Genomic DNA, 17,963 nt, shown 5'->3' on the forward strand with positions numbered 1-17,963 from the left:
ACAGGAGTGGCAGCCGGGCAGGCGGACAGGCCCGGAGCCCCCGGAGCCCCCGGAGCCCCCAGAGCCCCCAGAGCCCCCGGAGCCCCAGGCCCCCGGAGCCCCGGACACGGCGCTCAGCCGCACTTGCGCAGGCACTCGAGCAGCTCCATGCGGATGGCGATGCGCACGTGCCAGCCCAGCGGGATCAGGCGCACGTAGCGGGCCACGATGGGCGGCCGCAGCAGGTTCTGCACCGACGACGAGCGGTCCGAGTTGCCGTAGAACACCTGTGAAGGGAGGGGTGCGTGGTTAGGGGCTGGAAGCCACGTCCCATGAGTTTGGGGTGCCTGTGCAGAGCAGAGGAGGTGACTCCTTCCCCTCCACCCTCAAAAGACTTTAAAATTAGCCAGATGTAGACAATTTTTGTCACACTGATTCAATTTTCTAAGTAGGCCATTTTCCCCCATCAGTCCTGCGCTTTTTGTGGTTAGGCTAGAAAACTCTTCTCATCCCATTCTCTCTCATTTGCCTTCCTGTACAAAGGCACTGCTTGTTTGTAGTGAGCATGGTTGACTTAGGCACTTTGAAGTTCATGAGCCAGGCTCCTACACAAGCCAATATAGATGAAAAAATATATTTGAGGGCCCTTTCTCCATTCCTTGGCTGGATATCACATTTGCTGCTATGACCTCTGTTTGGGAAACCTCAGCATCTCCTCAGGGCTGCAGGAATTTCAGCAAAGCCAGCAGAGCCTCCTTTGCTAGGACAGGGCTGTTCCCACAGACGGTCATTGAGGACACCTGGGAGGCAGTAGCTGTGGCATCCCCCAGCCCAGCTGGACTGCACAGGGATCAGAGACAACTCTGTAATATCTCCCCAATGCAATTTTTTGTTTCAAGTCTACCAGTAAGGAGTGCAGCATGAGAACGGTTTGGTGGGTTATGACTTAAGTAGTTGCAGATTTTGTCTGAGGGGTTTTTCTGCACCAGGATCATGCACTATTCCTGGACATGGCAATAAAATAAACCCCTGTGCAGTGTCAAAGCATGGCTGGGGCTGTGTGGCCACAGCTGAGAAAGGGGTTTTATCATAGAGGTGCTGCCTCCTCTGCAATGCCAGCTAATGCCTCTGAGGTTAATCTGTATTCCAGTATGATCATTAGAAAACACAAATAATGTATTTTGTGCTCCTGCACTGGTCAGCATGACACACTCTCACCTCAGGGGGAATGGCCCCTCTCTGTGCTGATCCCTGACAGAGTGAGCACTGAGACCCTTCCACCCTGCTGCTCCCACAGGATCCCCCTCGGAGACCTGTTGTCCCCGAACATGCCACCGTCCCACCAGTGGCCAAAGAGCAAAGGTCACTGACCCGGTTGTTGCCGGTCTGGTCCTTGTAGTACACCCAGTTGAGGTTCTCGTCGGTGCGGTACTGTACGCTGTACTTGGTCATCCACTCGTCAGCGTCACAGCGCCCTTGTGTCAGGATCCCTGAAATCACCTTCACCTCCTTCAGGTCGATCTGCAGCCACTGTGCAGTGTCCTGGTACTTGGACAGCCACGCACACCTGGGGGGACACCACCAGCCCTGCTCTGTCCTCCACCGTGCCCTCCCAGACAGACCCTCCCGCCCCACAAGGCCAGGGCTCCCCAGCCCCCACAGCCCCCAGGACCCCTCAGGGAGGCATATTTGAGCTCACCCAAAGCCTTGGCCATTGAGGCGGGCCTTGTTGGCTGTCCAGGAGGAGTACCAGCCTGTGTACTGCTCAGGGTTGGAGCAGCTGATCTGGTCTGGGGTCACAGCACCAGACTCAAAGCCCAGGGGCTTGTGGTAGGGACACTCTGCAGAAAAAAGGCAAAAACACGTAAGGGACAGAAGTGGCTCTGTTTTCTGGGTGTGTTTGCACAGATATTGTGAACATTGCCTGGGGTTTCATTGCTCTCTCTTCTTCTGATTAGGATGCTGGGAATGCTCTTATCCCAGACCACAACCTGCCCTGAGACCATAGGGTCTTCATTTCTAACCTTCACTTGTGTTAGTTTCTAACTCTTCTTTCTCAAACTTACTAGACTTACTGCACCATTTTGCAGGAAAGGCTTTATTCAGATGTTGCAGTCTGAATCTCCCTCTTGCAAGCATGTGGAAGAAGAGCCTGACTGGATGCATCAACCTGGATCCAGCCTCCAGGCTGTCAGCTTTTGCCTGGTCAGTGAGTAATGCTGGGCACTTTTCTTGCTGGGCTTTACCTCCTGCTGCCCCTCTGATGACTGTCTTGATTTATGGCTCTACTTGCATGGCAAAATTGCTGAGCCAGCTCTGGTCATCCTTCCACAAGCACCCTCAGATCTGCATTTCTGCTATGGGAACATTCTTTGCATCTGGAGGTGGCCTTCCCGTGTGGAAAACTTGCAGGTTTTGGCTCTGGTGCCAGTGAGGTGTCATGCTCAGGCCTGCCGAGGCCTCAGGGATTTCCATCTCAGTTTTTGACTGCAGATCTCCAGGGTAACAATCCTGCCCCCACAGCTGTCTTCTGCAGTAGTGAGAAATTCAACATGACTACCACTGGCTGCAAAACTACTGCAGCATTAAAACCTTCTCTGGTGGGTGACTACACAGTGCTCTGGAAGGCAAGACTTTAGTGATGCTGAGCACCTTCATGCTACCTGGACCTAGTTGCAGGGTGTTTTTGTTATCATCTCTTTTTTTTATGTGATCAGGTTATCGTTGTGTATCAAGCTACACAGAATGAAGACACTCAAGTGTCACATAGGGATTGCCTAGGCAAACATCTATGTCATGAGCAGCATTTTCTGATTTTGCAGCCTGTGGAGCCTCTGGAGTCCCCAGAAAAAATTCTGTCCCTTTCTCCAGTTTAGCATACTCTGTTTCACAGGTCTCAGCAATAAAGGAGCAAGCAAAGCTCTGTGCAGCTTCACTTGTGGGCAAGAGGTTTCCTCTCCTTGTTCATGCCTGAACAATCACCGTGGTGCCTCGTATTAAAAACAATCAGCATATGGGGAGGCTCAGTGGGTGCTCAGAACCTGGCATGACTGTGGCCCTCCCAGTGCAACTCCCCAGCACTGCAGCCATGTGGTCCATGTCTCATTAGCAAGCTCTACTAGGTCAATATTGCATGCATCAATATCTCATTAACATATCTTGCTCAGCTGGAACCTCATTAACATGTTTTTCCCCATGAAAACATACAGCCACTGTACTGCCTTCCTCCAGGCATGGAAACATCACGCTTTTCCACCACGTTAAAAGCCTTGCTCCCCTTGTGCAGGAGTGTGGCCCTGTGTGTTTACTATTTGTCAGGCTTATCTCGAACACCACCCAACTTTACTTTTAGCAACACTAATCCGCAGACCACGCTCCCGTAATGCAATTAGCAGGTCACCTTCTGGGGAGCCCATTTGTGCCATGCCAAAACAGATGCCTGGTGCCTGCCCAGCCAAAGCAGCTGAACCACTGAACACTGTTACTGCGAACCCAGGGAAAAGTCCTGCAGTGTTTGTGAGGCTGCCTGCTCCCTTTGACCATGCCAGCTCTGCATGGCTGCTCTGCAAACTGCCCTGGGCAGCAGGGAACAGCAGCCCACACCACGCTGGCTGGGCTGGGCTGGGCAAGGGGAATGCAAATCCCCTCTCTGGGGACAGCAACAGCTGGGAATTACAGTGGAAACATTTCTCAATCTACCTGAACAAGGGAAATGCCTTTATTACTCAGCTACATAATGCTAATGTGAGAAACACCCCTACACACCTGGCCTGGCCTGCTTGCACATGTGTTCCTTGGCCACAGACAGATCAACCAAACCTGCCACCTTCCCTTCCCTTCCCTTCCCTTCCCTTCCCTTCCCTTCCCTTCCCTTCCCTTCCCTTCCCTTCCCTTCCCTTCCCTTCCCTTCCCTTCCCTTCCCTTCCCTTCCCTTCCCTTCCCTTCCCTTCCCTTCCCTTCCCTTCCCTTCCCTTCCCTTCCCTTCCCTTCCCTTCCCTTCCCTTCCCTTCCCTTCCCTTCCCTTCCCTTCCCTTCCCTTCCCTTCCCTTCCCTTCCCTTCCCTTCCCTTCCCTTCCCTTCCCTTCCCATTTAAAAATATGCTGCAAAGAAGGAATAAACTGTTTTTCTTGATCCCTGGAGAGTCCAGAAGATGTCACAGGCTGAACTGCAGCAAGGGAGAATGAGCCTACGTGGTACAAAAGGTTTCCTACAGCAAATCCTACACATGGCAGCAGCTGCCCCAGCCAGTTTCTGGAAGCACCAGCAGCAAGGGCTCCAGGGGGAGGGAGACAAATGCCCATTGTCACTGGCCAGCATGGGCCACCCCAGGTGACCTCCCCAGGCCCAGGCATGGTGGCTGCCTCAGCCTGATGGTCCAGGGTCATCCCCTCACAGTGGTTCAGCTCCACCAGCCCCATCACAGCTGGATTTGGAAGGTGCCAGCTCTGCACTGCCAGGTGCAAAGGGGAAGCCTCTGAAGGGCACCAGACAAACACAGCTAAAGGCTCCCTCCATTACCTGGCATACACTCCAAGCCATTTGTCTCGCTGGACCACACGGAGTTAGGGCCTCCTTGGCAATCGCACTTGCAAGCCTTGCTGTGCCACAGCTCCAGTCTCTCATCCTAAAGGAAAGGTAAAAAACCAGTAATTAATCAACACAGTCATCAACAATAGTGTCATGAGGCCAAATCTGAATTCTGAACCTTAGACAAATGCTTGTGCCTGTCTGGACTGCTGCACCTTGTCTGAGACCCTTTCCTGTTGCCAGCTCAGCATGAAGCACAGAACGACTTGGATCCCCTTGGATTCAGAGGTCAGAGCATCACCCTGGGCTTGAAGGCCCAGGTGCCATCCCTCCTTCTGCCCCAGGGCACCAGGGCTGGGCAGTGTCAGACCCCCAGCATTTACCTGGCAGCTGAACTATCCAGAGAGACTTACCTCTCCTGGGGAGAGGGCCACCACAGCTGGGCAGTGGGCGTGGAGGAAAGGAGAGAGAGAGAAAAAAAAAGAGATCAGAAACAAAGCTGCTGTAGGCAAACATAAGAAAATACAATCCACATTTACTCTTGAGATAGAGACAAATAAATAGAGGAAGGACTGACTAATCTAACACATTTCCCCAGGCTGATTGCCAGGAGAAGGCAAGAGAATATGGGCAGGCACAGGGCACTGCATGTGCTCATTTCTGTGCTACTCTTCCATCAGGTTTTCCTTCAGATGCCTTTGGCATCACCTCTTCCTGATCAGATACACCTCAATCACCCTGAGGCAAAATACATGCTGGACCCCTCAGTCTCTGCTTTACAGCTAAAATTTTGCCCATATCCATTTTTTCTGTCTTTCTGCTCCACACTTTTCCTGTCACATTTTCCCCTTAAAATGTTTAAGCTAATGAACTTCAAGGGTGAAATCCTAACCTAGTGCCACTACAGATCCCAAGTGTCTTTGGAGGAGATAGGGCACCTCACAAGGAGCTTGGCCTGAGATCACTCCCTCTGGATGTGATGAAGAACAAAGAAATGTAAATAGGCCTTCCTAATCTATCTTGCAGACAAGAGTCCCTTTTTTCCTTTCTTAGGGAAAACCAGTAATTGTGGCTGTGGAGGAAGAGATGCTATTTTTGCAACATCTGACCTGTTTTATCTCCTGCCTCTTACTGAGCAATGGCTTTTTTATGAGGCTTTTTCCTTACTGAAAAGGCTCTTCTTGCTTCGCAGTGAAGTCCAAAGCAGAGTATGTTAACAGCTTTTAGACTGGTAGAATATTTCCCAAACAGCTATGAAAATAAAATAATGAAAAAAAATAATCCCATGACTGCTGATAACTCATCAACACAAGTCAAATGTCAAACAGCAGGTATTCATATATGTAGGGAATCTACAGGCCAGTAAGGAAAAAGTAATTGAGCAAGTAAAAGCTTGCATACAAGAGCCATGAGAAACCTGCCATCCCCTGAGGTTTTGTGAATACGAAATGACGATTTTTTCACCAAATGAATTAGACTCTGAATTATTCACTGAAATCTAGTTATGATTTATTCATTCATACTCTGTCACTTTGCTGAGCCTAGGAAGCTCCAGCTAATGCTGGAAATTTACATCTTACATTACTATAGCAAGTTTCATCTCAAAAGACTCACAAACATAGAGCAATTATAATCAGCTGAAATATAAACTATATACAAAGCTTTGTTTATCACTGAAATGCAACTGCTCCTTGGGTGTGAAAATGAGTCTAAATGTATCAAGAGTCTAAAAAAAAGACCTCCAAAAGCAGAATTATAATTTTTTTTTAATTCCTTTCTCTAACACAGGGATAGCCTCCTGTGCTTCGTTGTCCCCGAGTAGCATTTCTGGCATCAGGAACTTACCACATTAACCCACAGGATTTGCCCTGGCAGAAGAAGTAAATGCCAGTCTACAGTAAAAAGTTGTGGCTTCTAGTCAGGCCCAAGAGGGAGGCAGGGATCACCCTGCCCAGCATGCTCAGGAGGAAAACATGCTTGTACATCTCCAGACATCTTGGAAAGCGCAGGCTGAGGGTCCCACCCAGCACTGCACTGCCCCTTACCCAGCACAAACATCACCAAGGCAAGCCCTGGGACTCCACTGCACAATCAGAAAACCGAGGCAGAGGGGCAAACCCAAAGCCATCCCTGTACTGTGCCACATGAGGCAAAGAGGTTTGGCTTAAACCTGTGTGAAGGTGATTTAAGTTAATGCTCTCTGTCAATACAAGAGAAACCAGGATTTTATCACTTACCAAACCATCTTTGCCAATAAAAGTAATGCAGTGCCTGCCTCTCCTGCCTGCCCTGTGCTGTTTGATGCTAGTGCTGGAGAGGCACTGGTACCTGGGCATGACATCCAGGCTGGCAGGTGTCTCTCCTGCCCCCGTGGCCCTTTCCCAGCAGGACAGGTCAGGAGCACCAGCTGCAAGGGCTTCCTTACCCTGACACCTGGGATGGCTCCCCAGCCATCACTGCCTGCTCTGTGTTCCCATTGCCCAGCAATCCCTGGCTCCCAGGGCTGCAGGCTCATCTGCTTTAACACTTCATTTTCATCTTTAGAAGACTGTTTTTTGTGAAGAAAACTTTTGTGGGTTTTTGGAGTTTTCTTATGGTGGTTTAATGTACTTTAGTCTGGAAAGGAGGTTGGAAAAGACTTCTTCTGGATCATCGAGTCCAGCCATTAACCTAAGAAGTTGTATTCCATGACTGTAGTGTGCTGAGGCCTGTTCTTGAGCGCTGCATGCCTGGGGTGGGCAAAGGGGATGTGAGTTACCAGGATGGTGTAGGATATCGTTTTGTGACCATGCTGAGCCCTTCAATAGGCCTCCTGAGTGCCTCCCTTTGAAAGCCAAGCTCAAAATTTAGTATGTCCTTGACAAATGCAGCTGGAAACTCAACAGCTATGAGTGAAACAACAGGCAAAAAAGGAATAGACTTCAGGTGGGTGGGTGTATGGTAGCATCAATTCAACCACCAGGAATAAATGCTCCTCCCCAGGTGACCCAGCATTTTGTGGGTGGCTGCACTCAGCCAGTGGTGCCTGCTTCTGTGCTATGAGAGCGGCTTTGAGGGCTTTTAGCCTCATCTGCCAGGGGACACCACTGCAAATCAAGAAAGAGTGTGAATTTCAAGCACAACCCCCCTTTTTTCAATGCAATGTTTTATTGGGTCCCACAACACACAGTGCTGTAAAGGCAGTGCCAGGGCAGAAGTGCTGGCCTGCTGCCCCTCTGGCTGGCCCAGCTGGCCTGGGCACCTCCACTCCTCACTGCATAACTTGCTGATTTAAACACCTCGAGCAGGAGTTCAGCTCCCCCTTTTTCAGCTAGGAGAGGTGACCTGCTAAGGGCTCACTCCCAGGAGGGGCTCAGCCACCCAACCACGCTACAGGAGAGCAGCAGGCTGGCATGGGGTAAGCACAGCACTGGGTGGCCACATGCCCTGGCTGGGCAGTGCAGCCTGATAACCCCTGGCCCTGGGAGAGGAAAGCAAATGAAAGATGCCCTTGCCTGCAATTGGCCACAAAACATGGTAATTGATATATTGGTGTGTTTACAGCTGTGACAGGCCCTGTCCTACAAAGGAAATGAAGAGGAAAGCTGGCTGCCAATAGTCTAAAAATGTGATGGGCAGCATGCTTTTATAGTGAGCATGTTTGCCTTCAAGGAAGGTTACAAAGATAATTGGTAATTGTAGGTCAGACAGAACGAATTGCTGCAATTCAAGGGAGAGTCATAAGGCCTGCACGGCCGCCAGGGGCTGTTGTTTTAAAAGCACAGGACTGACAAAAACCCCAAAACATTAAAAAGGAAAGAGCTCTATTTACAGCCCCCCAGGACCTTCAGCAAATCATCCATTTGGTGAAATAAATTTTTATCTGTGTTTGTGGGAGGCAGGGAGATAAGATAAAGATGTGCCTTTCCTGTCCCTTCATCCCACCTGCAGTGTGGTGTGTCCAGAGCACTGCCACACACAAATGCTATCCCATAGCATAGGATTCAAGGACCAGGGCTTGGGACAAGATCCAGGGGATGATTTTGTGCCAGGGAATGTGTGCCGGTGAGGCTGGGCTGGAGCCCAGGTCCTGAGATGTCTCCATTTGGCACTTGCTGCTGAGCAGGATGAAGGGGAATGATACTCCAGGAACTGATCCAGGTTTGGGGCAGAAAGAAAAGAGCTGGCAGAGTGCCAGAGCTGGAGTGCCAGGATGGGGTTTCCTTAGGTGGAAGTGGGATAAAGCAGCAGCCATAGCTTAGGGCTGCTTGGGAGAAGGGGCAATCAATAGCAAGGAAACTCAGCTGCTGGCATTTTAATGACAGGAAGAGGTAGCTGTGTTTCTCAGAAAAAATGTAATCATTAGGAATGTGGTTAAACAAGAGCAAGAAAGGAAGAAGATAAGTGTGGGTTGAAGTAACACTGCCAAAGGCTGTGTCCAATACAGAAACCCTGAGGAATCATATTCACTATCCTGACCATAAAGTCACAGCAGCAAGTCATCTTTTAGTGTGGGAATTTGCGACAGATATACAAACATGAGAAAGCACATTTTAAATACGAAAAAAAAGAAATAAAATATAACACAGAACAAATGTCAGCCAATTTACTGGAAGAAGTTCACATAAACTTGATCATTGCAGGAAAACTATGTGGAAAATGTTAACCTCTTTATTTATTTACTTTATTATATAGGTGCCCTAGAAGCTTCAGCTAAAAAACAGTTGATTTTTTGCCTCATCTCTGTAAGCAGCATCTGAGTTTAACAGCGCTCAGAGAGGTGAAATTACTTTCTCTCCTCCCAGTGGAGAGCAGTGCCCCCAAGATGCAGCAATGTGTCCTGGGCACGATGGCTCCTTTTGGACAGATAGTCACCTGCTTCCCTACTGCACCTGTGGGTTATGGGGTAGGGAAAAGGGAAACATCCTAAACCCCAGAAAATAGGACTGGAGCCCCAGAAAAGCTCCAAAAGGTCACAAAAATGAAAGGCATGGCTGGAATGGGTGGCACTGGTTTTATCACGCTTTCTGAAAGGCCCTCTTTTCCCTGAGCACCGCATTAGGCAGCATGAGGAAGCTGAGTTAGGTAACAGCCTGTAAGCAATACAGAGGGCTAAGACACTGCAAAAAGCATTGCAGTGCCTCTGTGCCCATTGGGTGCTAGTTTGTATCTTGCTATATTATTAACTTCGGCTATTTTTACATCCCAGCCCTGAAAGTCGTGCCAGGCGACTGAGGTGACTCACATCAGTTTGCACCAGCCTCTGTAAGAAGGAGCATTTTGGGAAGCCACCACATTTGGCGTTCTCCCCATCTCTCCTTGCCCCTGTGCCAGAGGCAATGGTCCCAGCGGCCCCTGCTGCAGCTGTGGCCGGTCCCCAGGTCCCCAGGGCAAGCACAGCCCCCCTGCCCACACACTTCGCTTCGTGACTGCTTTTGTCGATTTTCCCCCGGGGCTTTTTCCATGGCCACGCTAGGCAGGCTCCATGGCACCGTGTGTTGTGCAAACAGCACCTTTATTTCTAAAAGGCGTGGGCTTTAAATGGTCCGTGGGAGCTGTGCCGGCAGGCAGAGACCTCCAGGACAGGGCAGATCTGTGTCCACCCAAAGACATCAGAAGCCAGGCTGGCCTGCTGAAAGCAGGGTGCCCGTCCAGGGACTCCAACAGCCAAATGCTCAGCCTGTTTCTCCTGTAGACTGTGGCCTGTAGATTGTTCCTCCTGCAGATGACATTGTGGCAGCAGCCAGCAGGGCACCAACACCCGGCACACATCAGCCTGCGAGCACTGATCTCTGCTGGTCACCGGCAGCCTCGGTCACAGCCAGAAACTGAGGGCCAGAGGACATCAGCCTGCAAAGGGAGGTCTCACACTTTGTGTTAAGCTGCCCTCTCAGGCTTTAAATCGGCTGTTCTTTTCCTCCTTCGTTTTGTAAGGATTCTTCACAGTTGCATTATTTTAAGTTCCATTTCATTTTCTTTATTTGAATGATTTTCATTAGGTTTTCCTTCTTTTTTTTTTGTATTGTGGCTCATTTAATATTTACTGGTACTCATCTGAAGGCAATAAAAACCATATTTAGGTAATCACAATCACATCTATTTAATTTATATTAATTTCTCTTTTTCCATAATGTTTCCACTATATTTTTTAATGTTGTGACAATATTTGAAAAAAGCTAAATTAATTTGAAAAAAAAATCTACATTTCCTCCCTTTTTTTCTTAAGAGATGTATAATTAATTATCTTTTTTCCCCAAAGTGTTCCTTAGAAATGTTCAGCATTTTCTGACCTTATTGACATGTTTTCTCCTTCCTGCGTGGAACTACGCAGAACATTGCCTGCATATTAATTTCATTAGATGCATTGATTATGCCAAAGGGCAGCACTACTTACTATGTTATTTACTCTGATCTAAATCCATGTTTGAGCCTTTATTTTTTTTTTAGGGGGGGTGGTTGTTGTTTTGATTTTTTTTTCAAAGCTACAAAAAAGAGGTGAAAGAAGAGGAAGCCCCTGTCTGGAAGTGCTGCGGTGTGCTCGTTCCCGCAGGTGCAGCAGCTCGCAGCACGCCCGGGTCACGGCGGCGCTGGCGCTGCCCTCGCCCCTGCAGGGCCCTCCTGCTGCACCATCTGCTGCTGCCGCCGCTCTCTGCTGTGTCCCCAGAGAACACAAGCCCAGCTAAGGCCTGGGTGCTCCTCTAAGCCACTTGCTCTGCCAGGGAAAATAAGCTAAGCAGCTTATCGTGGCATCAGTGCACGTAGCTCCCAGGGCTGACCTAGCAGCACCTTCCTGCTGGGAGAGGCTGGAGTGTGAGGGGCACCTGCGCTGCTCTCTTCTTATCCACAGGAGGACACTTAGACAGCAAAGCAGAGAAAACTAGTAAATTCAGAAATATGGTAAATTAAGAAAATAAATACCGAAGGAGTGATGCCTGGAAAGTGATCTTGCAACTTATTTTTCACTGCAAGCTCTCCAAAAATACCCTGATGTGTGGGTGTCTATTAAAAGCAAGCTGTGTCTGGAATTCAGAGCAAGGTATATGAACTTATTCCAAGGACTAATTGCAGTTATGCCACCCACAGGGAAAAAAACGCTGGGGTCTGTATAAAAACACTCTTCCTAGAAGCTCAGGCACCAGTAACCTTCTCAAGTGAAACAAAGGAGAGTGAAGAGATAAGGTACAAGGAGAACGTACAAATATTTGCTGACAGATTAGAAGAAAGACCTATTAATCAGGCAGAGCTGGGTACAGCCAAATATAACAAGATGAAATGAAGGCATGGCTAGTTGAGGAGCACTTCTTTTCCTACCCATGAAATTTGGTAGAGCAAAATATTCAATGGAAACAGAGAAAGCTAGAAAAAAACCAGACATACAAAAACATTGGGAATTCAACACCCACAGGAGAAAAGTTGGACTGTCTGATTAATCTGTTCGTCACCCTGACAGATCATACTTGATTCACACATTCATGTTGGTAGACACTGCCCACCACTTACCAAGAGCAATCCTCAGCCTCATTTAAGAAAAAAGTAGCTTTGCCATCGGCTTTGACGAAGCCAGAAATTTAAATATGAACCAGGAAATTATCTCCTTGATCTCCACAACTGGGTGAATTAAAATGGAAGAAGATTGTGACCCTAAATTTTCTGTCTCCTTCTAACTCCTGCTTACATACTTTTTGTTTTCTGAAAAATGAATATGAGAAAGCCTCAAAATTGATAAATACCTTTCCCATTTTCTAGACTTATGAATTGCTTTTTGTTCTAGAAGTATATTTGGAAGTCTTTTTCAGGCCAAAATACCTTGAAAAGCCTTTAAAAAAAGGCTTTTTCATCAGCAAGGTCTTGCTGCTAGAGAAAATGATCAGTTTTTGATTAATCAGGAGTTTTGATTAATGAAGGACCAGTCTTTCATGTTACACTGTACCTCATTTTTCAAATCAGCGTTATTATCTACACACTGGCTCAGCTGCACTACAATTTTCTTTGCAAATTCATATTTTGACAAATTATATGGCAATTTTTTTACACTGCAATTATTTTTTTGAAACAGAGTTTTACTACTGAATATTCATAGAGCTGTAAGAATGCTGCTCCCTCATGTACATAAATTACACATCTCCTCCACATTTTGCCTTTCCCCGAATTATGATGTTTCCATGAGAATGTAGAGAAGAGCTTGCTCGGTACCCCACAGCCCCTGGCAGAAGAAAACTTGGCTGAAACAGGGAACACGAAGAGAAAGCGCCTCTCAGGAGGCAAAGTGCGTACCTTTGTACCAGAAAAGAAGAGACAGCAGGACGTTCCCCATCTTGAACTGCATCTCTTCCTTCCTCTGTTGTGAATAGCTCCTCAGTGTACTGCTTGGCTTGATGGGAAGGCATGAGATTACCCTAAGCGCTGCCTAAGCACCTTACTCTCCTCCATTCCCATGGTTTTATCAAGCTCCATCAAGCCAACCACACAGTTGCTACTTGTAATTGTTGTCAAACTCCATCCTAGAGGCTGTGCCATCTGTAATAGTTTTTAAAAGGCAACAAGTACTGAGGTACTGACACTCTGCGTGTGAATCTGATTGTACATGCAGACATATGTCCAAATAAACCAGGATGTACCTACATATAAACCACGTACACACATCCTACAGAAATGCAGATGCCTAATTCTTACAGAAGATGTATAGTATATATTGTCTATTGTATATAGAATGTATTCATTATCTCCCACCCCAATTATTTACCTCTACATTAGCAATGTCTTTCCTGGCAATAGTTGTATGTAGAAATTTGCCCTGGCCTTACTGCTCTTCCAGTCACCTAATTGCACGGGGCTGAAAACAGCAATTAGTAGATCAAACAAAAATAGCATTTTTCAGTTGTTTACTTGCTAGGCTGCAAAAATCTAACCAAAAATGTAAACCTCTCTTTGCTAACAGCTCTACCTACAGTATTCTCTCAACCAGCCTACATCAAAGATTTGATTTTAGAATGACTGATTCAAGATAAAAACAGACTGCTAGTGATTCCAGGAGATCTTGCACCTGTTCCTCCAATCTCTGTTGATTATGTGAAATTAGCAGTGAATTTTTAATGGAGGTTTTTGAAAGCAATTGCTTCAGAAGCAGCTTGCTTTGTTTTAAGAGATCTCAGGCTGTATGCACTGGGAATAGATTAAGGCTCTGCATAGGTCACATGGGCTGCTGTTGAGTTAAGCCAGTCTGGCTCTACTCTTCTGGTTTATATTTATTCAAAAATGCTGTGCAAACAAGGACGCTGGCTTTTCACAAACAGTCCCCTGGGCAGGATTTATCTCACTTGCTTTTGGATTACCCACAGATTTGGAATGCCCTGTAAATTTGTCCTCAGGTACAGCATCCCACTGCAGTTGCACCTCCAGCATCAACACATCCCAGACTCACCAGGATATGTGACATGGATGGGAGGAGTCTCCTGCCAAGGGGGCTCACTGCTTTGCTCAGCCTCAAGGAGTTTAGCCCCCTCAGCCCTACACTTTTCCCACTTTACCCTACCTACCTGGAGAGGAGGGTTGTCACAGGCAGACGCCTGTGGCACACACATATGCCACAAGCAGTCATGGCCACTCTGCTTCATGGACCTGGCCAGCTCAGCCCAAACCCTGGGGGAGAATTAAAGCATGGCAGGGCGAGCACGTGGGGCAGCTCACCCCAGGCATCAGGAAGGGGGTCATTTTTCTAAGGGCAGGGGGCTGCTCCTGATTTTTTCCCAGAAGCCTCATGCTCATATGCTGTTCCCATCTCGGGGCAGTGAGACCCACCAAAAAGCCCAGCCAGGAAGTAAAGAAATATGAGACCCACTGGGGCTACCAGGGCAGGCTCTGGTCATCTGCTGCAGTGCAGCTTCTCACTTCAGGCTCTACACAGTGTCCTCTTTATATTGTTCAGTCTAAAATGGGCTGCCACGGAGACAGGGATTTCCAGAGCTGCTGAAGACACTCAGATATCTATTCTCTCTGCATTGATGAGCAGTTGGTATCTAAATCTTGTGGGCTTGAAAATCCCAGCTTAAAAATCCCTAAATACCTTCATCCATATATCTCTTGGAAAACCAGACCTGAGCTTCAGCCTCTCACCTTATGGTCTTGTAAGGACAGGTCACAGGGAAGGAGAGCTACTCACACAAAGAGAAATCACCTACCATGTTTTAAAGAAAAGCAAAACCAAATTCTCTCCCATCATCACATGCAGTTTTAAATCAGATTGGTTTATGGCCAGTCCCACCCTTCAAATCCATTTTGATTCTGTGTAAGAAATGCACAGTAGCTCAGGGAACGTGTTCAGAGATAGCACAGCTCTTATCAAAGAACATTTTGTCCAAAGGGATACTCTTAAGACTGGTGGCTGCCCAGTTATAAAACTCCCTCCACAAAGAACGAAAGGCAGCTTTTGTTTAAAAAAACTGTCTACAGCATTCAAAAAACAAAACTGTTTCACATGAAGATTAGAAGAGCATTAAACTCTCTATATAAATAGTATGCAGTTCAGACAATGTGTCTAATGGTGTTGATAGCCCTTAATTTTAATAACTGTAAACAGCAAAACCATGCTGCCACTGCAGACAGCACTGCTGAATGAATCAAGTAGTTAATTCCTAGCAAGAACAGAAATATTTTCAGGTACAGAAGGAAAAAAAAATTAATTGCCACTACATAACATAGCACCAGAAATGGCTACATTTGCCCCCTATAAAAAAGAAAAATACAATTTCAAAAAGAATAGAGATTAGTCTGGCATTGATTACAGAACAAAGCTGAGACTAGTAAAAATGGCCCAAATTAAGGCAGTTGGGTAACATTCCCACTGCTATGTAAAACAGCAACTGCCTGGGCAGGTTTGCTCTTTTGTCCACACATCTTCTCCAGCTCTAGATCATGTCCCATTGGCCCTAAGATGTTTTGCTCTTTTTTCATAGCCCTCAGGAATCTTGGTGTCTTTTCTTCTGCCGGATTGTGGGGAAAAAACACAGAGCTCACCCTGCACCATGGAGATGATTTTAGTCTGACTGACAGCATGTGTGTGTGGCCTCGGAGGGGAAGCAGGAGGCAAAGGTACTCGTGTGAGAGAGAAGTGCAACTCCAGGCAGCAGTGTCATGTTTCTCCCAAGTCAGAGTGTCAGACGGCTCAATGGGAACAGCACGCACGGATCCATGTGTCTGGAAGCTGAACGCACACGACGAGCAGTGTCTCAGCAGAAATGTGTGACTGGCCCACTTTTGTTTTAGCACAGTAAGGGAACGTACAAAACACATATTTACACATGTACGTGTGAACCACAGACATCTCTCAGAAGCAAGACACTGATGTGCGGAGAGGGCAAGACTGTTGATGCTTTTAGAGCCTGAGTCAGGAGCTGGACCCCCTTCAAATGGACAGAGCTGCAGTAGACTGCACACACATTTAACACATGGCTCTCAGAATAAAACTTTCTTTTTACAAGTGTGAAGCGTGATCTTAAGTCATCTTCTGAAAAGGAGACTTTTTCCTAAATGTAAGAAAACGTGAGGCAGATAATTACCCAGTGCTGGCCACCGGGCCCAGGCCCATTCCCTGTAACTCATGCACTTGGGACTGCTGTGGCTGGCAACAGCGGGATAGGCATCATGGAATCACCATCCCTCACCATCCCCATTAGAGGGGATGTACCTGCACTAAAGGCTTGCATATCCTACATTAGGAGAGTCTAGCTATGTCTGGCTCAGCTTTGAGCCTGTGTCCTGGAAGCAGCTAGTGTCTGGAAGACAGCTTACCCCAAATGGGGACCACATTGCTTTGGCTTCACCTCCTATGGGCCGTGCACACACTGCCAAGCAAAGGAAAGCCAGACCTGAGTACTCCTGCACTTTCAGGTTCTGGGATGCACAGGCCCTTAGTATCAGTATGGCAATAATGTTACTTTAGCCTGATAGGTCTCACTATGGGATGTACAGCTGCTTTCCAACCAAAAAAGCTTTTGCAACCTGGCCCGGGTATCCTTGCATTGGTCTGCAATCCCTATCTGCAATCTCTAACTGCAGCTTGCCTGTACCCCAAAGTGTTTGTTTAGTGAGAACAAGCACTGACAAAGGTTAATAGTTTTCTCAATATTACGATGATTAAGGCAAGTTTCTTAATAAGTCTCTGATTAAAGTAAGTTAATCCAATGTTTTCTCTTTAATCTTTAAAATAGGTAAATCACACCCTCCCACTCTGATCCTTCAAAGACTCAAGAGCTGACTCCAGGTCAGTGGAGCTCAAGGACTATTCTCCTCCTCCTGCAGAGACGTCTTAGCCCCAGCACTCGGGCGGGCTCCCACGCACATACAGATGCTGTGCCAGCACCCATGCCCAGAGGTTACCTTTTTCTAAAGTCTTGCACGTGCAAAATGAGACAACATGTTGTAATTTAAAAGTTAAACTGCTCCGAGGCAAGCTGAGATAGCTTTTTCTTTCCCAGTTAATAAAAACGATATGCACGGTACGGGGGAAAACAAGGATGGAGTTAACTGTGCTTGCCAGGTGTGTGCTGGGAAAACCGCTGGCCTTTCCCCAGCGCTCAAACACGTCTCCAGACACGGAGATGAAAGAACCCGTGCTCCAGTCTATCCCTTGGATGCATGGGGCTGCAGACCGCCACTGCCTTTGTCCCTCTCTGCTTGGAAAGAGGCACGGGCTGCTGCTTCTCCCCACTGCCTCTGCTCTCTGTGGTCTCCTCGGTTACCACTCCGACGGAGCACGGCAAGGCGGGGATTCCTCTCCCGCGCTGGCAGGGAAAGGCTGCTCTTGCTGGCGGGCGTTCCCAGGCAAGGTTGCAGCCTGTGGAAGGGATCCCTTGTGACAGGGTTTCCCACTTGAGGCTCCTTTCTGCTCCCCTGGAAACAATCAATGCTCCGCCCCTGCCGCACGCAGGGCCCGCGCCTTCTTGAACTGCTTATGAGGTTCCCCGTCTTGTGGGGGAAACAGCTAAACCGAAACTCATCGCGTTAAGAGAAATTATGAAATCCTCAGCGTGAGCCAAGGAAAAGAAAAACTAAAACCACAATTTTGGCGCTGGTTCCACTGGGGCTCGAACCCAGGACCTTCTGCGTGTAAAGCAGACGTGATAACCACTACACTATGGAACCGCCACGTAGAGCGTCCTTCGCTGTACTGCCCCTATTGATGAGACTCCGGCCGCGCCTCCTCCTTTGCCCGAGAAGGAACGTCTGGTATTTTCCCTTTAATTTCTGGTTGATTAAAAACAAATGTAGTAATTAAAAATTACCCTAATGCGTTTTCTGCCCTTCTGATAGCTACAAAGGGGCAGTGACAGGAATCAATCAGGTCCCGGTAAGGCTGCAGTGCCGCTGTGTGTTGGGGCAGCGGCGGGCCCCGCTCTGCCCGGCCGCACACGGCGCTCAGGAGCAGGTAACGACCCTGGGGGGTGCGGGCCATGCTACAGGGGAGCGCTCCCTTCCTCTGC

At 47.9% G+C, this 17,963-nt stretch overlaps 1 protein-coding gene and 1 non-coding gene across 2 annotated transcripts; both read right to left on the minus strand.

Annotated features, from left to right (window-relative positions):
• Positions 1 to 113: 113 nt before the first annotated feature.
• RS1 (retinoschisin 1) lies at positions 114 to 12,811 on the minus strand. The gene is made up of 6 exons (XM_063393570.1): positions 12,760 to 12,811; positions 4,920 to 4,945; positions 4,498 to 4,603; positions 1,679 to 1,820; positions 1,351 to 1,546; positions 114 to 266 (listed from the first exon to the last, which is right to left on the minus strand). Exons 1-6 carry the CDS (start codon positions 12,809 to 12,811, stop codon positions 114 to 116), a joined length of 675 nt encoding a protein of 224 aa, XP_063249640.1.
• Positions 12,812 to 17,552: 4,741 nt separating this feature from the next.
• On the minus strand, positions 17,553 to 17,625 carry TRNAV-UAC (transfer RNA valine (anticodon UAC)). Its single transcript has one exon. It is a non-coding gene; the product is annotated as a tRNA-Val (tRNA).
• Between the last annotated feature and the right edge of the window lie 338 nt (positions 17,626 to 17,963).

The sequence above is a fragment of the Prinia subflava genome, chromosome 3 (genome assembly GCF_021018805.1).
Source record: "Prinia subflava isolate CZ2003 ecotype Zambia chromosome 3, Cam_Psub_1.2, whole genome shotgun sequence".
NCBI lineage: Eukaryota > Metazoa > Chordata > Aves > Passeriformes > Cisticolidae > Prinia > Prinia subflava.